At 39.3% G+C, this 25,608-nt stretch overlaps 2 protein-coding genes across 7 annotated transcripts in view; one reads left to right on the forward strand and one right to left on the reverse strand.

The window, feature by feature from the left end:
* Positions 1-25,608, forward strand: part of pcxb (pyruvate carboxylase b) — a 222,481-nt gene that overhangs the window by 125,531 nt on the left and 71,342 nt on the right. The window lies entirely within an intron of this gene.
* LOC131355789 (leucine-rich repeat and fibronectin type-III domain-containing protein 4) overlaps positions 7,405-25,608 on the reverse strand; it is a 34,677-nt gene continuing 16,473 nt past the window's right edge. For all 3 annotated transcript variants that reach the window (XM_058394278.1, XM_058394277.1, XM_058394279.1), the window contains exons 3-4: positions 17,695-19,441; positions 7,405-10,984 (exon numbers count right to left, since the gene is read on the reverse strand). In XM_058394278.1, coding sequence (XP_058250261.1) covers positions 9,808-10,984; positions 17,695-19,415 — 2,898 coding nt within the window. In that variant the 5' untranslated portion in view covers positions 19,416-19,441 and the 3' untranslated portion in view covers positions 7,405-9,807. The remainder of the gene's footprint in view (positions 10,985-17,694; positions 19,442-25,608) is intronic.

The raw sequence follows: 25,608 nt of genomic DNA on the forward strand, positions 1-25,608 counted from the left end.
AGAGACATAGGGGAAAACACAAACACATGAGACCTGAGGAGAATAGCAAATAATCACTATAAAATTATAATATCCAAGACTTTGGTTAAACCCATATCCATGCAAAATTCAGCTGCTCTGACTTGACCTGATATTTACACAAAGGATAATTAAATAAACATGCTTCATTAGTACATCTACCATTTTTCATGATGTCAAACTTTCAGTTGCGTTGAAAAAATAAACTGTGCAAGGTTTTTTTTTTCTATGCAGTGTATAGAACTTCTGTCCCTTCAGTAGCAAAGATGGTTGTAGAATGTGTAGTGGGAGTTCACGTGTAGACATCATGAACAAAGGTCTGGCATTGCCTCATTTAAAGTTTTTGACAAAGACACTGAGGGAATGGTTGCTTGGTGGTTAGTAGGTTTGCCTCACATATTCAAGTTAGATTCCCATCTCCTCCCTGTGTGTGGAGTTTGCATGTCCTCCCTGTTCTCTGCAGGGGTTTCCTCCAGGTTCTCTGGTTTCCTTCCCAGTCCAAAGACATGCATAAGTTGTCAGTAGTCTGTGAAAAGGTGTGAGATCTTGCCCTCAATCCAGGCTGTTCCTTGCCTTGTGCCTCAAGGACCCTGAGATAGACTCCAGGCTTCCTTTGACCCTGTGTAGGATAAGCAGTACAGAAAATGGATTGAAGTAGACACTATGCTGATATATTGGCCCAGAATATGTGGCTGTCCTAAATAAAGTCCAGTACTCCAACATCATGGCACATTGGACTTAGACTGTATGAGCCATGCTTCTTCATGATGTAGGTGGCATGTTTGCTTATTGTTGTCCTTCTGGAATCCAGATCTGATATGATCTGACAAAGCTAAGCTATTATCCCTATCATGGTGATGTTCTTGTTTTGATCTTCACAAGCTGCAAATGAATGTCTTCATCACATCAAGCAGCTTGTATCAGAGACAGTATATCCATTTCTCAGTGTGAACTTATCACTTATATTTATTGCACATGAATCTATTCCTGGCTGGCTATATCTGTGTGTCCATGTGTCCATAATCCTGTTACATTTACATTTACTGGATTTAGCAGACTCCATTATCCACAGTGACTTACTGAAGTGCTTTGTAGCCTTCATCAAAACCACAATATCCTCATCCCAGAACAAATAGCCCAGGATCTAAGAACAACCTAAAACCTTGTCAGGGAGAAGGTCATACAAGATTGTGCAGCTGGAAAAATGTACATGTTGAGGTTTATTTTCAGAGTTTGGTGAAGAGGTCTCCATTTGAAGATAGACAGTGAATCAGATGTTCAGACAGCCAGGGGAATTTTATTCCATCACTTGGTACCAGTACTGAGAAGCCATGATACATGTCTTCTTTGTACCTTGAGGGACTGTGGGTCATGTTGAGTGATACAAGATGCTTGAAGAGTACCCGGTGCAGAATGCCTTCAAGTAGGTGTGGGCTGGTCCATTTATGGCTTTGCAGGCAAGCATCAGTGTTTTAAATCTGACACAGAAACTACAGGAAGTGAGTGCAGGGAAAGCAGCAATTGGATGATGTGGGAGAACTTGGGAAGATTGAAGTCATTAAAGAGATTGAATGGTGAAAAAGTGGTAGACCTGGCAGAAATGAGTTGCAGTAGGTCTAGTATAAAATAACAAGGGACTAAACAAGCACCAGAGTGGCCATTATGGAGACAAGTGTCCAGATCCTGCTGATGTAGCAAAGGAGAAAGCTGCATGACAAAGTTAGGTTAGGTTAATAGTTAGATACCAAGGACTGTCTTAGAGTTGTCAGCTAATATACGTTCAAGCCACTTGGTAAATTCATTGAAGTAGAATAATGACTTGCTTTACATATGAACTTATTTTACATATTACACATGCTGGACACATTGTACCTTCTCTTCCTTGTCTCAAACAGCATAATGAACATACTACTCGTACTAAAACCAGTATCTTTTATCTAACTAGAAAATTGTGGTAAATATTCTTAGTGTAGTATGTTTTGATCAGATTGTTACAGGTAACCCTTCATTAAATGAAACAACAAGTCAATGCTATAGAAAAACTGTTCAAAATGGCTACCTATGCTAAAAAAAATGGTTGCCTATGCTATTACTGTTTAATCAACTAGTCCCATGGTGTATAAAATTTGTCACAGTTTTATTACTCTAACATTGTTTTCCATCCTTGAGCCTGCACACATACAAAAAGCTCAGCCCTCAAACCAACAGTGGTTCTGATAGTGGTAGCGTTATCAAGGACTCTTTCAAGATTATTAAGATCATTTTTTCAAGTGCCCTCGGCCATTCGATAGTTCTAACAGTATAAACATGATGAATGATCTCATACGGATAATTTCACACTGATTTATGAGAATGTTAGTGTCTTCTTATGATCCAGAATTTTAGGTCCAGGAGCATCATCACTAATTCTGCCATAGTTTCATTTCCTTCACTAGTAAAAATGACTCCATCGTGGAAAAGTGCTACCGGTGTTTATTCTAGCTTTACTGTGTTTCTTGTTGTTGTTGTTGTTGTTGTTTAAATCACAGTGTTTTTTGCTTTCCAGTTGAATTATCTGGCTGTGCTGGGCACTTGCTGATTTCAGCTATATATTTTTTTTTTCTTTCTGAAAAAAAGTCAAATGGGGTGGAGTGAAGAGGCATTGGGGTGTGTCTAAAAAGGAATTACAGGAGGCCCATGTAAATGCAGTCAAGCACTCTGAACAAACAGTTTTCCAAATGAGTTTTCTCAGCCACTTGCGCTATATAGAACAACAGCAGAAACAATTATTTTTGATCATGTTCTACTTGTTATTTGTGCAAGTAAAAAAATCAGATTGTCGCACCTTTAAACTTATTAACCATCAATTTTATATACTAGGTTGCTGGTGTAAGGTGTATTCTTGTTGAGGACACATGTACAGTGCATGTATGCATTCCTGGATTTCACCTTGTCTCTTGCTAAGTGAATAATTATTTATGTATGTGTAATTTTATGAGCCTTTTTTAACAAACACATCAAAATCAAAATCTGTCACTGTCAGTATATCCGCATGACTCAGCGCCCAATTATAGGCTGACATGTAACAGCACCGAACAGCGGGTGTCATGCAGGCACCAGAGTGACGCATCCCCTTCATGCACTTTATGTGAGTAGGGCAATTGGGATATTTTTCTTTTTCTTACCACAAAGACAGTCACAACAGGCTTCAGTAACTTGTTAGTATGTTCGTTCTGCTTTATTTTCTTTCTGTGTTATTATATAGGTTCTTTTGAATAAGGGGCAGCTCTCTGACTAGCTAGCATGTGAACACTAGGGACAGATTAGCATTTCTTCACTGTCGGTGCACTTCAAACAGTTTGCTTAGACATAGTGTAGAGGTAGAGCAGTATAAATAAGAAGAAAAGCTAATAATGTCTTTATTTGGTATTATTTATAATACAATATTAAACATCCTAAAATAGAGAAATGTGTTGATGCATAGTGAAGTGTGTTGAGGTAGTGTATAGAGAGGTGTTGCAAAGTGTGTTGAAGTATTATGAAGAGTTGTAAGGTGTGTTGAGGTATGGTTTTGTGGGGAATGTAAAGGTGTTCTGAAGTGCTGTGAGGTGTAGAGAGGTGTTGTGAGGTGTGGTGAAGTGTTGTGAGGTGTGTTGAGGTCTTGTGAGGTATGGTGAGGTGTGTTGAGGTGTGGTGAAGTGTTCTGAGTTGTGTTAAGGTGTGGTGAAGTGTTCTGAGTTGTGTTAAGGTGTGGTGAAGTGCTGTGAGGTGTGTTGAGTTGTTGTGGAGTGCTGTGAGGTGTGTTAAGGTGTTGTGAATTGTTGTGAGGTGTGTTGAGGTGTGTAGAGGTGTGTAGAGATGTGGAGAGCTGTGTTTTACATAATGGATTGTATAAATGCAGTTGGTTTGGATGTGTTTTGATTCTGTATATATTCCAGCTTTAACCTAACAGCTTCCTGACAATTTTTTACTCAGTCATTCATCATCACTAATGCTTTACTCTGAACAGGGTGATGGTCCATGCAGCTTAGCCTGCAAACACTGCGCACAAGGTGGGAATACACCCCAGATGGGAAGCCAGTCCATCGCAGGGCACCATGGACTCACACAGTCACACACTCATTCACACCCAGAGGCAGTTTAGTGAACCAAGCCACATACCAGCATGATTTTGGGACATTTAACATGCAGAGAACCGAGTGTAAACCCACAAGACCACAGGAAGTAGATGTAAAAACTTCACACAGAGACTAGCCCTGAGCTCAGGATCATGCTGCCGACCCTGGAGTTAAACAAATGAAGTCATGTATATTGTTACACATTTTTTTAATATTAAGAGCCTGTTTGTTTTGGAATGCATCCCTTCAGTTGTTACTTTAGTGGAGTCATCCAAATAGCAAGTGGCTATCCATGTAGACCTGGTTCCTGGCACCTTGCTTGGTATTTTGTGCCAACATAACTGAATACTGCACTGATGTGGAAAAGTGGTGCTGATGTGCTCTCAGCAGCAGCAGAGCCCTGGCAGAGTCTTCAAAGCTCCTCTGACTGGAAACAGAGAGGAACAGAAGGCGGAGAACAGAGCTGCCAAGCCCGTATTGACAGATTTTGTTCTGGGCATGCTGTGCTGTATAGAATAGCTACAGAGTATAATAATACCACGAGTCAGAAAATTCATAGATGTTCATGGAGTTTGGAAATGAGGCTATGAAATTAACTGGTGCTTTTACTGAAGGAAGGTGAGATGCTGACTTGTATTTTTCCTCGAAGAAGGCAAGATATGTACGTTACTTCTTGGGTCTTGAGCAGTCACCTTTGCAGTCACAAATACTCTCTCTCTCTCTCTCTCTCTCTCTCTCTCTCTCTCACACTTGCTCAGCTTCTTTTCTCACTATGTCCACCTGTGTTACACACACACACACAAAGAGTCATTACAAGAAGGTCATATTGATGGTTGAGCTGGCTTAAATCTTAATAAAGCGCCAGGATCAAATTACATACCAGTTACTACACAGGTCATGGCCATTATCTGTGTGTGTGTGTCTGTGTGTGTGTCTTCGTCTGGGTCTGTGGGTGTGTAAGAGACAGAGAGAGAGACAGAGAGAGATAGAGTGAAATGGAATATCTGTCTGTCAGTATTAGTGTTTGTTGTGGCTTAGAGGAATATTTTAAACACGCAGGAGCAGTCTTTAATCCAGATTTTAGAGAAAGAAAGATTTACATTCTTTTCTCTCCTAAAGTATTATTAATATTGCTACATAAGAATTCAGTCATCAGTATGCTTTAAGATGAATAACTGAACAATTAGCTGGGGCTAAAAGAAATGAAGTATCACTAATGTGAGGTTTAATCTGACTGAAGGCTCAGCAAGATTTTTTTTAAATGTACAGTACAAATACATTATAGGATTAGGATAGCTTTAACGATTAAAAGGATGCAATAATAATTTAGTTTCGATGAATCCTTTATGAATGCAAATCAATGACTGTATATATGAGTGGATAAGATGGCGCCATTTTCTCCCAGTGTGTGGTTTTGAAGGCTTTCTCCAATCTGAATGTCGCCATCTTGACTGAGTTTGTGCACTAGCTCAAACCTGGCAGTAGACACCTTGGAGTCAGAGGATGTGCAGTAGATATAGATGGACGGAGGATACATCCACCTTTCTTCCGTCCATTTCGGTCATGGACACGGACGTTCTTCATAGACGTTGAAAGTTATTACCTTGCAAATGAAGATGGTGCTTTGGTGCATTATAGTCGTGAAATTTGTGCACATATATTGTTTATATTCAATTCAATTTATTTATATGGCACTTTTAACAATGGACATTGTCTCAAAGCAGCTTTAGAGAAGTATAGAAACATAGAAAAAATTATAAAGTTTAAAGTTACTATCTATCCCAAACTTTTATCCCTATTGAGCGAGCCTGAGTAAAGAAAAATTCCCTGAGATGATATGAGGAAGAAACCCTGAGAGGAACCAGACTCAGACGGAAACCTCATCCTCATTTGGGTGACACTGGACAGTAAATAACGTAAATATAAATAATGTCCTTTCTCCTGTCCTGCAATTGTGCAACCAAGAGCTGCTGAGGAACTTTATTATTTGTTATTATTTTTATTATAGCACAAATTCCTTGATGCAATGGCTGTTCAAAGACAGCATGATAGTCTCCTAGTGGTTCTATCCACTTTCTATCCACCCTGAGACTGTATTGTTGTCAAGAAAAGATTATAGAGTTTTGAAGCATGACTGACTGAGCTACAATTTAACATTAGAAAAAAGTATGTATCTAATGTATGTGAGTAAAGCATGCCTAGTAAATCATGTAAACTCAACCTATTTTGCAGCTTTCTCCAACAGTTACACATCTGCTTGGAGAAGTGCTTTCTTTTATGGAGTTAAAAGGCACGACTGGCCAGCCAAGCTACTTCTAGTGCTAGCTAAGGTCATAAAGTCAGACATTAATTGTTGTATAATTTAGACAGAGTTAGCTGCCTTGGGTCATGCCATCACTTTGTTCTCTCCTGTTGTTTTGCTTGTTATAATATGAGTACAACAAACTAGCTAAGACATGAAAACTGCAAAAAAAAAAAAAAAAACCCTCCTGCTGAGGGTCTGTTACAAGAGCAGAACAAGAGATTGCTTTGCTACAGAACTGTCAGGGGCTTCAGGTTTGTGTTGGAAAGTGTGTGTGTGGATTCATCAGGCTTGACTGTCTTGCTGTCAATCATGTCATCATACATACGCTTTTTTTTTCTTTTCTTTTTTTTGATGCTATAAATGTATCAGGGTCAGCTGAAATTGTATTCCTGAGAATAAGCTGTCTAAAAAATATATTTAAAAATATGTTTGTCTTCTTCTATATTCACTAGCATGGTAGTGGGTGGGGTTAAAAATACTGTACTATAAATACTGCAGCCAGTTAGTAAAAGGCCTCAGACATATTTGTGGTTCTGTCTTAGGAGCACGTGAGATGTGTTTGGATTCTGTTTGATTTTATATGAATTATCTGGATCACAAGCCTCAGATCGAAGATATTTTGCTGACCAGTGATCCTGATGCCTTTTGTGCTATCCAGAGCTGCCTGATCCATCTTCTTACCACTTGGAAAGCACTTGCTACTATTGAGGATGACCCCATATGGACAAACTACTGATACATGAGATTACTGTGGAGGGTATCACTTAGAAACCATAAAGAGAAGACGGTTTCAGGCTGCAAGTGAGATGAACAGTTTAGCTCTCCATCAGTGGCCAGTTGATAATTTTTAACAAGACAGATCTCATATTCAAACTAGAAAGAATTTCCTGCTTGTGGAATTGTACTTTTGACAGCTATAGAAGGGAAATTATTTTATAATCGCACTTACAGATGAGGTACAGTTCCCTTTTGGGTCTGGTTCTTGCTTGTCTCAGGGACGTTTTCCTCATTGCCGTCTTCCCTGGCTTTCTCATTAGATTAATTCAACTGTTCTAATTTATATCCTAAATTTTTATATTACTGTAAAGCTGCTCCTGTAAAGGTTTTATATTTTATATACAGGATGCTGTAAAAATGTATTATAACCCTTATTATATAGAGTTGAATTAAACTGAATTGACAGTGATGAACTCTGTGACTTGTTAAAAGCAGAGGTTTTGTTGTTACTGCAGCATTGTGACAGTAAATTCTCCTACTCACATACACATATTACACAACTGTTGTAAATTTCATAAATCCGGCTAAAATAAACAAAGCATCTAGTAAATTTGATATCTGTTGGAATGAGTCTATTCAGACTGTGGAAAATCACACTGAGTACACTGTACATATTGTATATTGTATTCCATTATTTAGACATCTTGGGTAAATATCATTGACTGGATGATGTGTGCATGTGTTAGTATTCCAGAAATGCTATAAGTAAACACAGAAGGTAGAAGATAGCACAATGTTCACTCACTCACACACACACACACAGCTCCTTGTTTTACTCACCTTAACCATGCTTAAATATGCGTTATTGGCAATGCAATGCATTCTGGCAAAGTATTTCCACCCTAAAAATAGCTCCCACACAGGCACTATAGTCCCACTGCTCTATTTCTATCCCTTCATCTCTCTCTCTCTCTCTTGCTCTTTGCCTTGACTCTGTCCTCTGCCCTGTCACTCACATCAGCAGTCTCCCGGATGCTTGTGTCCTTGTTTTCAGCCTTTCAGTCCATTGCTATCTGTGTCTCACTCTGTTTCACTCTGTCACTCCGCAGATGATTACGTCTGAGAGCCTGTGTGTGAGCGCGTGTTAGAGAGAGGGGCCATTTTTCATTCTATATAGATAATTGCACAGACACCAGGGTTATCAGCCAAGAGTGAACGATATATTAGGAAGCTATCAAAATGGAAGTAGCATCACACACACACACAGAATATATGACAATACTCACCTCTTCATTTCCTGTTCTACCCTCAAAGACATTAATTAAAAGGAAAATTCATGATTATTTTTTTTTTTTTTCTGTTTTATTTCATCATTTAGAATATCAAGTCAAGGTAACAATATTTACTTTGGCAAAATGGAAATCAAACAAAAAAACATTATCATCAGGATGGTTATTATTATCATTGAACCTGCTGCTTTTGTTCTCTTTTCATTTAAGCTCAATGATAATTACAATCATATTGATAACTAAAAATCATGAAAGATTGTTGCAACAAAATTGTATTTCTTTTTTGTTTGTTTTTTTTTTAGCTCTATTATCACTCATGAAAATTAGTAACAAAACAGACTTTCAAGGGATTTATACTTTCTTTCTTTGTTTCTTTTGTTGTTAATCTCTCTATGTAGTCTTAATGACACCTTATAGTATTTTAATGACCCGGTCCACAATAATGGATCAGTTTCAGTTCATCAGACTGCAGTCTGGATGATTATAGTAAAATGGAGCATCACAGAAGTAAACAAAAGGAGTCTTCATCCTTTTCCATATACGCACTGACTGCTCCGTATTATATGCACTCATACTCAGGCTCACACACACACACACACACACACAAACCGGAACTGATCCCATTCATCCTAAGTCAATGGCCATTTATTTGTCTATGCGCTAAATCTGTCCCAAATCATTTCATCATCATTCCAGTGCTGCATTTCACACCCGTGCCGCTTTGTGTTTGCTCCCAGGTTGCTGCAAAGGCGGCTCTCTCTCTCGCTCTCTCTCTCTCTCTCTCTCTCTCTGTGTGTGGATCATATCCGATTGATTGGGCATGACTCTGCATTTCCAGCTGCTCTTCTGCTTCCATAATCCCAGTGACAGGATAGCCAATTGATCATTGCTTAAATGCTGTCAGTCTGTCCCTTTGCCCGTGTGCGTTAAAAGTTTTTTTTTGTTGTTTGAAAATAGGCCAAGTACCTAGTCTTTATTTAGCTCCTCTATTCACACTTTATAGGCTCATTGGAGAGATTGAATTTCTGTGTTGCTTCAGAATCCACTTAGACACCAGTCCCACAGGATATGCACCAATGTGTTCTCCCTTTTTTAGTCCATTTGACATTAGCCTGATTCTTGACTCTGCTCTCCTTTTTTCCTCCTGCTTCCCTCCTTGTACCTTTTCATGTCTGCTCCTTTTTTCTACCATGACATCTTTTCTCTACCTCTCATCTCTCTACTCAACCTTTCCTTCAGCCTGTCTTCCACTCCTACATATCAGACCTCATGTTGCACTCTTTAACTTTCCCTCTTTCATCTATCTCTGTCCACAGTCACCCCACTCGTTTATTTTAAAGGTCTCTTCATTTCTTGCTTCAATGTGCAGCTCTATTTTTGTCTACACCACACTTTCCTCCAGTTCTTCGCCTTTATTTTTTGCCTTTACTTTCTCTTTACATTTTTCTCTACTTTGCTCTGTATGTGTTCTGGCTATGCTTGAGGGCAGGGTGTTGGATTTGTAGGCGTGGATGGCAGTACGCGTGTGTCTGACGTGGAAATCCCCGCTGCCGCCGCTGCTGGTGGTGGAGATGCTGTTCGTGGAAGCGCACTGGGCCAGCATGCCGTGCAGTGACTGGCTCCGTTTGCTCCAGATGACACTCAGTCGCTTGGCGTAACTGTAGCAGGTTGTGGCCGCCATGTTGCCCATGTCGAACGAAGAGCTGCGCCTGTGGCGTGCAGCACTTAGGCCTGAGGTCTGATAGGCTGTCTCTGAGTGACATCCGCTGTCTCTGCCTCCTCGTCGGACAACAACAGACCCTCCTGTGCTGAACCTCCGGTCACCGTGAGATGAGGGGACAAGGCTGTAGCTTGCCTGTTTCTCTGTATCTCTGTTTGCGAAATGGAGTTTCATCAGTGCTGCCTCTGACTGACGTGACTGGCGTGGCAGTGTAGAGGGGGACGGCTTCTTGGGGGTGTAGTACATTGGCATTCGTTCAGTCTCTGGGGTATATGGTGGAAGTGCCTTCTGTGCCCCTGCTCCTGCCTTTAGCTGCTCCAGATTCACTTTGGGCTTAGGCAGGGTTTGGGGTTTCTGAGTAGGCGACAACTTTGATGATGACTCCGCCGCTCCTCCCACACCTCTTTGTTTTTGAGGCAGCCCATTAGGTAAGACCACCATCATTACCTCCCCGCTGCTGTTTCTCTGTGAAAAAACGGCTCCTTTCCCTGTCGGTGACGAGTTGGATCCTGAGCACCCGACTTCTCCGGTAACTCCATGATGATTGCTGTGATTACTGCAGACCCGGTGACGCACCATAAGTGCCACAGTAAACACCAGCAGCGTAACCACGACGACTCCCCCCACCAGAATGGTCAAGGTCCCACCCAGAAAGTGGGCCTGCAGTGAACGGCAGTCTGGGTAATTATCCTTGGTGCTGAACTGAGCACATCCAAGAACCTTTGTGGCAGCCATGGAAGTGACCGTGTCATCAAAAATGGCCAAAACACACAGGTTATAGTCTGCTCCAGAGACCAAGTTCTTCAGGAGGAAGCTGTTACTTGTAGACGGCAAGATTCTGAAAAAAAGAGAGAAACCAAAAAAAGAGAGAATTAGTGCCGGTATGCAGCAAAAAAATTCATTCAGGCAAAGAAAAGGTGTCTGAAATTGGGAAGGGGGAAGACTGGAAGGTGAATAGGGGCTCAGTAGAGAGAAATTGATTTAATCAAGCAGTAACCTACAATAGAATTATGAAAAGAAAGCATGACTGTTAATGTGTAATAATTTAGCTGCTATCAGCAGGGACTGCTTAGGAGAATAGAACACCTCAAGTGAGCCATACCAGAAGAAGAGTGATTAAGTGAATGACCTGTAAGAGAGATGTGGAGAGGGAGGTAGGGAGGGGGTGGGCATAAGCTTTAGCAAAATATTGTACCGCTACAAGTAAAAGGAAAGCCGTGAACGAGCACTCAGAGGAGTGTGAATGTGCAGAAGCTCTATTTGTTCACCTTAATGTTCCACTTTCCACTTTTTTTTAAATACACAGAGCAGTATGCCATTGTCACACAAATGCATAACTGGAATAATGGCTACGTGCAAGTGCTGGGAAAAACACAACCCTACAATTGCACACTTCTGCCTTTTGACAACGCTCTCAGCATGCCTCCCACACAGTTCTTTCACCATCTTTGTTCCTGCGTTGCCTAGATCACTCAATTATTCTTTCTCTTCTAATTTCACCCATGCTCCCTTGCAGTGCTTATACCCTCTCTGTCAGCCTACAGGACCTTTCTACCTTGTTCATGCTCTCCAGCTCATGTGCTCTAATTCCTATGTATGCCTTCCTCTCCATAACCTTGAATCATTTTATCCTCTAATTGTTCACCCGTACTTCATTATTGCCCCTTCCACCACACGCTTTCCATTTCCGTCCTATCCTTTCTGATTTTTCTTCTTCCTTTCTCTTTCATTCTTTTTTCTCTTCCTCTCACTGCCCAAGTAACTTAACCATTGAGGGTGTATTCTATTAAGCATGGTTCAGCTGTAAATTATGAGTTACTGGCCAAGGTCATCCAGCCTGTGCTTCAGTATTTTTTTTTTATTATGGATTCTCTGAGTCAGTCTGCTCTTGTTATTGCAGTCTATGGAAGATATGCAAAATAAAAAAATATTAAATATATTATGAGTGGTCTTACTGACATGTAAATAAAAAGCTTCTTTTTATTAAAGCCTGTTTGACATATGGCCTGACGAGATCAGTAACACACAAATAACGTTAAAAGCTTAGATGAATCTTTAGTAGTACTACATCTTTTAAAGCTTGCTGTGCAGCAGATGATATGAAGCTGGTGGCTAGCTAATCTAAAAAAAAAAAAACCATTATGCCATATACCATGTCAGCATTTTTTTTCTTTCACTTTATAGTAGGGAAATGCCTGATTTTCAGTCAAAGTGCAGCTTTTAGGCTTTAAAAGAAACCCATTGATTGAAATGTTGATACTTCATACATTCAGGAAGTATGTACAGATAGTTTACATGACCGAGGACAGATGATCATGATCATGGTGATATTTCTGTATATGTATATGGTTTGTTCATGTTGTTTAATCATAATGTAGGTGCATCCCAAATTGCATTCTTATGCACTATTCTGTGCCATTGTGTACAAATAGTGTGAGTCATGTGTTCAGACTGAAAATTCCAACAAGAAGTGCACTACAAGAACCCGTTTGATGCACTTTTTCAAGCGCCAAAGAAAAAAATAAAGAAAGTGTGGAATGTTGAACACTTCATACACTCAACCCTCGTAGATTTGCTTAATTTTAATTGATTAAGTTTATTCTAATTGATTAAGTTTCATTTATTAATAGATGCATCCATTTATTTCACCTTCTTCTATGTTCTTCTTCTTCCTCTTCTTTTGTTTCGGCTATTAACCAGTACCTATTAGTTTAAACTGTTTATATTTATTTTACAGATATTTTATACAGATGTTTACTCAAAGCTGTTTGCACTAACGGACTTATTCCTTATTCATTACAACAATTGTATTTTATTTTATTTTATTTTATTTTATTTTATTTTATTTTATTTTATTTTATTTTATTTTATTTTATTTTATTTTATTTTGTATTTGCACTAATCTTTTTAACTACTCTGTGTGCCTTAAATTGCCCCCTGGGGATAAATAAAGTTTGTTGAATTGAATTGAATTGAATAGCGAAAGAGGGCAGAGCCACCAGGCACTGACTCTGGATGAGAAAAAATGTCAAGATGTCTGACGACACTGCAGTGGACAAAACATCTTGCAAGACTCTTGTAAATTAGCTTATGATTTATTTTTCAACATTTTAAAAATTCACTGTATTCTGCTAAAGTCACATTACGTACATAATTCGTCTTCGACTTGGAAAACTGTTAGTGTCCCGTTTAACACGATACTATCCTTCTAAGATTTACACACTAGACGGTAGAATAGATAGAGTGCATAGTGTAAGTGCACAGTGTGTAGTATGTCATTTGGGACGCAGGGGTCGGCAAGCATTACACAAACTTTCTCACATGATAACCTTTGAAGCTAACCAGTGCTTTACTGCGTTTTGTAGTCAATATTTTGCATATGATACTTTGACCAGTAACTCATACGAAATACGGTAGTCTCATACGTTTCATATTATATGACCAAAAAACTACATACATACAGTAAATACATACTTCAGTCTAACTGCACAGCGATCTGCGTATCTTTTCAATTGCTTACAGGCAGATTAAAAAAAAAAACAGAAGAAATACACATTTACATATATTATATAATCCGGCAGGAGCAGAAAAGCAAATTGAAAAGTGGGAATGAGATAAAGACTGCTAGGACTAATTGAATTGCAAGGCAAAATTCACTGACAAGTGAATGCATTAGAGTCTTAGCAGGAGAGCATAGCGGGGAATTGCAGTAGCTCAATCAGCGTTAGTCATAGGACCCCCCTCCAAATGACAGCCCAAACAGTGCACAAAGATTTGCTTTCGTTTAATATGCTGCAGACATCATCATAGCCCAAAAGGTTGATGTTCCATCTGTAAGGTGCAATAATCAACATTCCTAAATGGGTATCTCGTTCTTGTGCAGCTGTTCTGAATGGCAGTTATATTATATTAGAAGCTTATGTTAGAAAACTACAGTAAAAATGAATTGTTGTAAGTGGGTGGGGCAGTATCACATTTTCAGTACTGCGTTTAGTAATAACGTTTAGTTGAATTTAATATACCTGCTGTCTAATACTAATACAGATAGAGAGAGGGTAATGAGTGAAAAGAGACCAGTGGTTAACAGTGTTTCAGTGGTTAACCAGTGTTAACAGCAAAGACTGACAGTTATAGTCAAGCAGATGCACCTTGGCTATACTGAATAACTTGACAATACGTCAGTATATTATATAAGCCATGGTTAGGAGCCAGTTGGCAACTTAAACCACATCAATATTTATGCAAAGAAGTCATTTTCTGGGATCACATTCAGATTATGCAAATCACCTGTGTGTAGTACATGCCTCTGAGGTTGCCTTTAAACACAAGCATTTGCGTTGACTTTTTTAAAAAAAATCAGGAATACAAAAAGTGGACTGAAGACTGTTTTTTTTTTTCTTGTTTGCTTATTTTTTTAATGCTGTCAAATCAATTACAGTGTAATATAAAAGCACCAGGCTACAATTTGGGAATAAAAACAAAGGTCAGTCAAATTTTATACAGGAATGAGAAGATGGCAAGCATCGAAATGAACTTCTATTATGGGTCTAGAATATATAGTACAGCATAATGCTAATATATTGTTACATGATTAATCGCAGTTGTAATTAGACTATCATATGAATCACTGCTAATTAGTTTAATATAACAATATGGCTTCCATCCGCATCATTTGGCGGCTTATAAAATAGCACTTGATCACGCAAATCTTATTATTTCACATTTTATGTTTTTCTATATGCTCCAACAGTAACTCATGCACACAGCCGTCGAGGTAAAGAAAACGAAAAGACAAGCCTACTGAATATTCATCTTCTATGCCTACAGCTCTTGTTAACTTTATCCGTAATATTAGCCATAAAATATATGAATTAATAGATTCATTTTTATGGCTTTAAATAGAATTCCATAGCTTGGCTTGCATAGACTGTAATTCCCAAAGCATGCAGTTATTTCAGTGTGACATATAGTGATTAACTTACATTGTCATATAGAGGCTCTGGACTTAATGCTGCTGTTTCATAGACTTCTGAATTCCAGCATTCACAATTTCAGTACCAGTCCTTACTGAATACACTTTAAGTCAACATGCACTGTTGGTTTCTTTCTTCCACCCACATCTCTCTGGACAAACATGGCAATATTAACAGAGGAAAAGAAAATGCTACATTTGGCCTGCTTTGCCTTCTTGTACTAATAATGAAAAGATGATGTCAGTCAACATCCAGTGCTAATCATTATTATAATGTACTATTAGTTACTTTCAGTACTACTGAATACCACTAAATATTTTATTGTTTATTATATAATAATACATGTGATTACTATATAAAATATATGATTATTCTGTTGTTATTCAGTGGGTCATCTATGTGATTGATTTAAATGTATGTGTGTGTGTTGGTCATTGTGTCATTTTCACGTTAGATAAGAGTCGCATACAAACATGAATCATCAAGGATGACTGATTGCAACTAATTGCACTTTAACATAAAACATATATATATATATATATATATATATATATATATATATATATATATATATATATATATATATATATATATACAATAGTGTACTCCAGTACTCAAATGCAGCACTCATGGCTGTGTATTTCAGACGAAGATCCTGACCTTTTCTTCCAGTGCCTCTCAATGTTGTGTGTATATATAACTATGCAAATTTAGACTTAGAGTGTAGTCACAAAAACCCATCCACACAGACACAAGCACTTGCTCTTACTGCAATAAAGCAGACATGGGAATGTCGCCGAGCTGGTGACACAGAAACAGGCAATTATGAGAACCCTAGTGAAGAACAGAAAAGAAATAGACCTGAGCATAATGAATAAAACAAGGTGTGGGTGTGGCATTTTCCACTCACTCATACTTTACTCCTTGAACATCAGTACACGCCACTAATCTATATAGTGCCTTTATATGTCCAAGCCATCAGTCTCCTTTCTTACATTCCATGCTACAGCCACCTCTCACAGAGTATAGACAAAAACCTCCATGAACACAGCAAGGGGAGGATCAGGAACATGGTTTGTCAGTTTAGATGTGTCCACATATCCCCATTTAGTGTGAGTTCTTACTCATTATTTCTCAGCATCCTCCATCAAAGTCTCAGCACCTCTGTTTCTGTCCCTCTATCCCTCATTATCCCTCCGATCCTTGTTCTGTCTCAGCCTGCATTTTACTAACAGTGTCTGCAGTAGCCACCTAATAATTCCTGCTGCCCCTCCCAGTGAAAGACTATCAGGTTGAGTGTGGGTGTCATCTCTCATTGATAATGTCTCCTAAGAGCTGTGAGATATATTGCACATTTTTAGAAAATGTCTGAGAGCAACTAGGCTGAATCTATTGCTGGAGCCTTCAGCAAGACAAATCATACAAGAATAGAGTAGTGCTTCAGCCTCAAGTTTAATTCAAGCTCAGGGCAACCTGGAGATGACGACAGGAATCAGACCAAACCACTTCAAACGCATTACTACGCCATTACAAGAAGTGGATGGACTGCATGAGTATGCTATGATCGAAGATACTCCACCGCAGTGTTTTTGCTTTGAGGCTGCAGATTCTTCAAGGTACATTTGCTGCATCTTCAGTAAACATAGGTTACATTTACATGATTATGGTCACACTATTGTAACCATAATACCTATAAGGAACACCGACCTGTTTTTTTAGGGGTGAGTAAACACAAAAATCAATTTTTAGTCATCTTTGGGCAACTTTTACATCTGATATTTTGTTCATACAGTCGAAATACAGTAAGAACAGTCAGGACGGGAATTCTCACACATTAGCGCACATGCAAATTGCACTGTTGGTTTTTTTCTTCACCCACACATCTCTCAGGACAAACATGCCAGTATTAACTGAAGAAAAGGAAAAGTAAAAGCACTACATTTGGCCTGTTTTGCATCATGCTTTCTCATGATAATAATGAACAGCTGACATGCTGTTTATTCAACATCCAGTGCAGATCATTGTAATGTACTGCTAGTTTATTTAATTATTACTGACCACCACTAAATTGAACATTTTTTTTTTATCATGCGGGTCATACATGTGACTGACTGATTTAAAAAATGTATGTGTTGGTCATTACAAGTTTCGTTTCAAGGTCTGTTCAAGCTAGATAAGAGTCGCATAAAAACATGAAAGTGAGTCATCAAGGCTGAATGATTGCAAGTTATTGCACCTTAGCAAGTAATTAGAATTGAGCACTACGTCTACTAGCCCAGACATACTCATAAAGACACATTTTTGTTCATAAAAATTGTTTTAAAAATGCAGTTTCTCTTTTCCATTAATCTACATTTGGTCTTTTGCATAATGAACAACACAATGTTATTAACTCGAATGAGGCAATAATAGTAATAAATAACGTTCTCAAAATACTGCTACTCAACGTGAAATTACACAATTAAAACTAAAACATTTTTGACATTCAGTGTAAGATATACATCAGAAATGTATTAGCTTCATTTACAAGTTTTGCAATTGGTTGTAATCCAAAAACTTAGTGGGTTTTACTCACCGGTACACCAGAGTTTCATCTGCGGTGCAGTTGTACTGTATCTGGTACATCCAAACCAAGTATTCACCTGAAAGTCTGCCTATATCCCACCGAACCTGTGCTGAGGTGGAGGTCACCCCTTGTACCTCCACAAACTGGTCCTCTCCTCCTTCACTCCCTCCATCCACTGCCTCTACCTCTTCTCTACCTTCCTGTGGGTCTGTGTTAGTGTCCTGGCTGGGGGTCTGCCCATTAGATGTTTTACCTCTAGTAATATCTGATGACCCTGGGTCACGAGCTAAAGAAACTGTCCCATTCCCTCGGTGAGGAAGAGGAATGACTTTAAGGTCAATAACCGCAGTGGCCTCACCAGCAGCATTGATTGCAATACAGGTGTAAGCACCATCATCACGGGCCACAGTCACTAAGAATTCAAGGGTCCCATTACGGAATGAGGTGGTACGGCTAGAGTTAGCAATAATCCGATCATCAGGTGAGACCCAGTGCACCACTGGTTCAGGGTCGCCAATGGCTCGGCATTTGAGAGTTGCCTTTTGACCCTCTAAGACCCAGAGTTTGTGTGTATGACGCGTAATGAGTGGAGGCTCACAAGTAAATTCCTCCTCGGGTATTGACCAAAAGTAGCGTCCCGCCAGGTGAATGGGAGTAGCACAAGTCTCCATATCATCGCTCCGAATCAACCTTCGCAACCAAAGCAGCTCACAGTTACAGTGCAAAGGGTTTCCTCCAAAGTTCAAACTGATTACTGAGTTGTAGGGTGTAGGGCTGATGACTCCTGTCTGAGACCTGGCAAACAGGGGGTCAGGTGGTAGAGTTTGCAGGCGATTGGAAGTCATGTCTAACCGAGCGAGTTTGTAGAGCTCACCAAAGGAACCTTCTTCAATCTGGTCAATGAGGTTGTGGTCGAGATTGAGCGTATGTAAGCTGGCCATGTTCTGGATGGCTTCCCATGGTGCTTTACGTAGATTATTGTAAGACAGGTCGAGGTCTTCTAGTGTGAGGAGAAAATCATCAAAGGCATCAGAGGAAATGTTGATAAGCTGGTTGTTGTTCAGAATGAGGTGCTGCAGGTTCAGCATACCCACTAAGTCTCTCGAACCAAGTGCTGTCAGTCGGTTACCATCCAAGTGCAATGAACGGAGACTTTCCAGGTCAGCAAACGCCATCGGTTTGATGTAACTGATGGTGTTTCTTGACAGCGTTAAATCCACCAATCCGGTCATGTTGACAAAGTCCGTGCCACCCACTTCTCTGATGAAGTTGTCAGCAAGGCGGAGCTCGACTGTCCGGCGGTCGATGTTCGGTGGAACGAAGAGGAGGCCCTTGTCTGCACAGAGTGTGCTCAGAGATTCCGAAAGGTTCCGGCACACACAATGAAAAGGGCATGAAGAAACTACACCCCACGTTTCTCCTGCCAGCGCCCCAGGAATCCGTCCAATCAAAGCAGGTAGCAAGCAGGCACATGTGACCAGTGTCAGCCAGTGGAACGAGGGTAGAGGTGGGCTTGGAGATGGTATGGATTGGTCCAGGAACCCACAGGTGTATTTTGGACACAGAAGGTTATCCGAATGTAGGAGTTTGGGTGAAGGCTTAAGGATGGATGAGTAAGAATGGGATGATGGGTGAAAGGGGAGAGGGGAGGAGGGTGTTTTACTTGGATGGTGATGTAAAATGAGGGATGGGTGTGATTTTTCAGAATGAGGGGGTGGGGAGGCTTGCATGGTAGAAGGGGGGTTAATCCACAGACCTAGAGAAAGAGAGAAAGAACAGTATTTATCCACCACATCCTTGATTTTTTTCTCTGTATCTATCATAATTCACTACATATGACATAGTTTTCACATCTTTCTTCCTAGAACTCTAATAGAATATGTATGATTATGCATGTTTATCATTTGTTTCACACTGTGTACGATCCTTGCTGCAGTGCAGAACAGTACTTATATACATTACTTTCTCAATATGTGGTTTATAGTGCATTTAATTCCTGCATAACATGTAACCGAGAGCTATATTTGGAACATGAAACCCTTCTGAAATATACACACAATTTTGGTGGCAATTGTCACTTAACCACAAGCCAGATGACCAGCAACTCAACCTGCCTCTGCAATGTCTTATCCTCTCTCCACCACTGAGGTATCATAACTACCACAGACCCATACACCTAAATATCTCAGTGCAGTTGGAGAAACCCTACCAGACAACGGAGAGAGTTTCCCCTTGAAATCTTTTCATTGAGCATAAGAATTTGAAAATATGAGCTTAAGGCTATGCAGTTCTTTATTGTTTATGTCTAGAGACAGACTTCAAATCTGTAAATTGCTGTCCTTTCAAGTATAGGTATGCCTTTCACATTCAAAACCTCTAATACAGTTTACAGTCTAACACAATTTCAAACTGAACCCTCTGTAATATGAGCCAAGTCATGGAGGCAACTTTCTTTCAAGATGAAAGAGGTGACTTATTTTAGGTGTGCAAAGTATGTTAACCATTGTATGCTGCTTCAACACATCTAGCTTATTCTGTCATTTGGTGTCACTTAATACTTGTATAATGGGTGTGTAATCAAGTAGGTACTGCTTAGAAAGCAGCAAATTAAAAAAAAAAAAAGTGTGGTTGCCAGAAGCTCTCAATATACATAGCACAGTGCTACCATTCTGCAATAGACAAATTTAATATTTTATTTTGCTATTACTGGTAATACTTATTAATAGATCAAAAGTCTAGCAGAATACACTGTATGTTTTGACCAGCATAGCAAGACTCATTAATAGGTCATTTAAAGAGATTTTCTGTAAGAAAACAAGCATTAATAGTCAAGGTTAGGGTGAAGGAAAACAAATATAAGCTGACTGTATATCCACATATCAAGATATTAGAACCTCTTTATTTGTGTTATGCTTGATATTGCATTGATTCTGTGCCCTCCCAAGACATTCTCCTCCTCTTCTATTTAATCTCTTTTAGTATGGCACAGAATCGTTCTGTACAATGCACTACTTATCACACAAAGATTCTTCCTTCCATCTGCCCTTGAGGTAACGCAAAGCAATTTAACATTGCTTAAGACAACAAAACCCTCTCTAGTCTTTCTTCTTTTTCCCTTTTCTCTGCTTCCTCACGCTCTTTTGTATCTTGCTTTTATTTTCTCTCTCTCTCTCTCTCTCTCTCTCTCTCTCTCTCTCTCTCTCTCTCTCTCTCTCTCTCTCCTCTTTCACTTTCTATCGCCCGTTCTACCTCTCTCTGAAGCTATAAGTCACCCGAGAAGTGAGCAGCTAAAGCAACTTTTGTCCTCTTCTTCCTTGGTCTATCGATCCTCTCTGCCAGAATAAAGAAGCACACCTCTCTTCACATCCTCATTTCTTATCCTCCTCCTCTGTCCTTTTCCTTAGTCATGCCAAACCAACCTCCCTCCCCCCAACCCACCCCTTTGTTGTTGTTTTTTTTTTGTTTGTTTTGGATGTTAAGAAACGAACCGGAGGGAAATAAATTGTAGTAACTCCACTGTAATTAATAGCATTATCCATTATTTAGATTTTGAATATCTAGCAGGTGTATAATGGACATTCAGTGTGTGTTTGATTTAAAGTACATTTTTGAGCAGCATGATATTGTAATATTGTTAGACAAAGGAAATTGTAATCTCTCAAGCATGTGCACGCCGTTAACCAATCAAATGAAGCGTTTATGGCTGCGTGGATACCCGCTGCTTTATTATTGGTCATTTGAATAGTGCTTATTTTAGGCAGTGTGTGTGTGTGTGTATTTTTTTGAGTTTTTTATTGTAGTGTCCTAGGAAAAGCAGTACAGAGTCAGTACATCTTTCTGCACTTAGCAATTCCCAGTCCAGCGTTTGCCACCATACACTCCCTTCTGTGATGGTAATCACTGCACTCAGTGTAGGACTGCACTTGGCACCTCTTGCAACTCTACTCAAGCACCACCCGATGCCTACACACACACACACACACACACACAAACACAAACACAACTATCCTTTAGCTCCAGGCTCACAGTGTCCTCCAGCACAGCCAGTCGCAACACCATGCGACAGAAAGCTGTTTTGTGCAGTTCCACAGTGGGTAGAATACACTTGTGTGACCTCTGTAGACTCATATAAACTGCAGTGATTTTGTGTACATGCTGTAGGGAACAAAAAGACTCCTGGGTAAAAGGGAATACAGTGATGGAAAGTAAACGAGTGCCGTGCAATACCGGTTGCTGCTTTTCAATTACTGTGCTATTTTACCAACGTTTTCCGCAATGCCTTGTGACTGCTGTGAGCTAGCCGTCTCCTGTGCATTAAATCCTGTTTACACACACACACACATACAGCTTCAATCCTTCTCTCAGATGTTTGCCAATAAAAATAAAGAAACAAACATAAGAGCCAAAAAAAGGTCCCCTCCATCAGGAGATCTTTAAGTGCTCCGACACATCAAGCAGCCTGTCAGTCATTACAAGATCTCAGATGATGTTTGTGTGGTGTGTCACACACTTGCTGGACCTTGTCAGCGCAAATATGATGACTATTTATGTTGATTCGGTGTTCAGTGTCAGTGGGAAAATGCTTATGAGCCGAACAAACTTGTGAAGGAGAATTGTCCAGAGCAAGCAAACAACTCATATCTCATTTCTCAACCTCGGCACAACTTCTGTAGCAGGCTATATTTTTGAGCATGAACTTGTTCAACTGACAGAACAAAGCAGTGAAACAGATTGACAGTGATGTGAAAGCAGTACTCAGGCTTGTAAAGAGTGAGTAAAAAACAGCGTCCCAGTATAGATTTTAGGCAGTGTACAGAACATTCCAGTGTCACATGTTTATTTTGAATAAATAACTCATAAAGTTATGCCTGATCGGTGTGTGTGTGTGTGTGTATATATATGTGTATATATATATATATATATATATATATATATATATATGTCTATATATATATATATATATATATATATATATATATATATATATATATATGTGTGTGTATATATATATATATATGTGTGTGTGTGTGTATATATATATATTTATATATATATATATATATATATATATATACACACACACACAGGCATAACTTTATGAGCATCTGCCTAATATTGTGTTGGTCTCTCTTTTGATGCCAAAACAGCCCTGACCCGTCATGCACTGTGTATTCTGTCACCTTTCTATCAAAACCAGCAATAACTTTGATCAACAGTAGCTCGTCTTTTGGATCAGATCACACGGGCCAGCCTTCGCTCCCCACGTGCATCAATGAGACTTGGCCACCCATGACCCTGTCGCCGGTTCACCACTGTTCCTTCCTTGGACCACTTTTGATAGATACTGACCACTACAGACCGGGAACACCACACAAGACCTGCAGTTTTGGAGATGCTCTGATCCAGTCGTCTAGCCATCACAATTCAGTCCTTGTCAATCTCGCTCAAATCCTTACGCTTGTCCATCTTTCCTGCTTCTAACACATCGACTTTCAGGACAAAATGTTCACTTGCTGCCTAATATATCCCACCAACTAACAGGTGCTAACAGATAATCAGTCTTATTCACTTCACCTCTCACTGCTCATAATGTTATGCCTGATCGTATATCTATATATCTATATATCTATATAGTGTATATATATATATATATATATCTATATAGTGTATATATATATATATATATACTGACAAATTTAAGGAAAAATCAACCTCTCTCTTTTTCTCACACATTTTGGCTTGGCTTGGATCCTCTCGTCCCCTATGATATTTTTTTCTGACTCATCACCTTTATCGTAATGAAATGTGGAAGCAATTCTATTCTAATGGGAGTGGATCTCATCCAGATTGACCCTGTTCCCCATCCGCAAGATACAAGGACTGAATGAATGGTTAGATTTGATGAAAACTATGCAAATTATATGCTGCAGTTTTCGGTCACTAGATTTCAACCTAACTGAACACCTGCTGTATTGGAGATCTTAGGAAATATCTTGTGGGAGAGTGATGCCCATAACTCTAGAATGGTTTCAGAGACATGTAGAATCTCTGCCAAAATGGAGCGAAGGTGGTTCTGACACTTCTTCTGTATTTATATTTCTGTGCATGAAAGGGAAGGGAGTAAGTAAGTCTCAAGGAGATCTGATTTTAGATTATATGTATATACACAAAAGAAAAATCAGCATCAAATCATGACTGGGATCTAAGATGTCCCAATGCTACTGTATGGGGTTAAAGGTCAAATAAGACAGGCAGACTTAAACAATTATCCAGAATGTTTTCTTTCTGCAGCTCAGAGACTTCTCTTGACATTTGAGACATTACCCAGAGCAGAAAACTGGCTAACTGTGGCCTTTTCTTGCACTGTCCTCCTTTTTAAAGGTGCCCTGATTAGGGATTTTTCCACCCAGACCTCATTAGGTAAAAGTAACCCAGCCACCTTTTTCGGCAAGTTTGCAACGCTTCACCGCACACTGTAGATCAGCGGCCTTAGGACAAGTTGACAAGTTTCTGCAAAACATTTTTTTTTCTATGATTAATTAACTTACTTTTACAGTTATTCATTTGCTCGACACTTTTGTCAAAAGCAATTAACAAGTGAGGCAGAATTTAAAGCATGCTCCAAGCCCTTAAAGGAGTTGACAGTGACGCAGATGCTGCAAGTTTCTAAAATATAATTGACTGTTACCGTGAGCCGGATAGTTGGAGTAAAGTGCTGATTCTCAGGAGTGTTATAAGCACTGGCAAACTTGCAAATTATACACTCTTTTGAACGTGCTGAATAATTTCCAGCAAGGTACCGAGTAACACACAGAACCATGAGCAGCAACGGGTCATCAATCACCTCAACAATTCAGCCACCTCCGATTACTCTCTAATACTTTTGATTTCCTCTCGTATTTAATTGCACCTGGAAATCCTTCATCCGTGAGAAGGAAAATTGAAATGATGAAAGGTCAGGTCAAGTACATTCAAATGATTAGTTAAGAAGCCACTTACACTACTTACTCAGGCAAGACGTTTTTTTTTTTTTTCTGCCCACCTCAAACACAACTCCTTCATCATTACTGTCATTTCTCACCTAACTCTAACTTTCTGCTGTTATGTATGGTCAAGCTCTTACAGAAAAAAAGTCACACGATCGCATTACACCGGAAGAATGGAAAACGGAGTTTTTCAATCAGTTTAAACAAATTAATAATTTTATCAGTCTGTTATAAAATGAGACAGGACACTGTTGACTTTCAGTGTAAGATCTGCTGGATAACCATAAAGAGAATTTTATTGGTCGATTGTAAATTTTAGATGCTTATGAACAAGCACTTAGGGCATCTCAGAGAGTAGAAATTGGCTTAATATCAACAATTACTTTGAAGATAGAAACATTTATATGAGATATTTCCCACCCCTTGTAGGCTAGGTACAAGCAGAAATTCTTATAAAGACTACAATTTCATAACGCTCTGAGTGTCTACTGTCATATGAGCCATTAACCACCACATGATGAAGAAATTTCATGCTGAAAACAGACACACCCGAAAAAGATGCAAGCCCATTTTTTTGGCCTCTGGTAAAAAACTTAGCAAAAGATATTTAGCATGTTGATTTGTTTTTTTTGTTTTTTTTGTTGTTGTTGTTTTTTCACAAGGTACATAATTCATGTACGGAGTATATGAGTTCATTCCATCTGACTGACCTCCTTTTAAAAGAAATAATTCTTCTGATCATGATTATCATATAATGTGTGAAATGACTTTCAGGATGATGATTTCACCTGATCGCATAGCATTCACTGAAAAACCTGAAATGTACCTGATTTTTCTGTAAGGGCGGATCTCAAACCTGCTACGGCCATTGTGGATTTCCTAAAGGTCATGCATAATTAATCACAAGAGTGCATCAGCTTGTGAACTATCCTCAGCT

The sequence above is a fragment of the Hemibagrus wyckioides genome, linkage group LG07 (assembly GCF_019097595.1).
Source record: "Hemibagrus wyckioides isolate EC202008001 linkage group LG07, SWU_Hwy_1.0, whole genome shotgun sequence".
In the NCBI taxonomy this organism is placed as follows: domain Eukaryota; kingdom Metazoa; phylum Chordata; class Actinopteri; order Siluriformes; family Bagridae; genus Hemibagrus; species Hemibagrus wyckioides.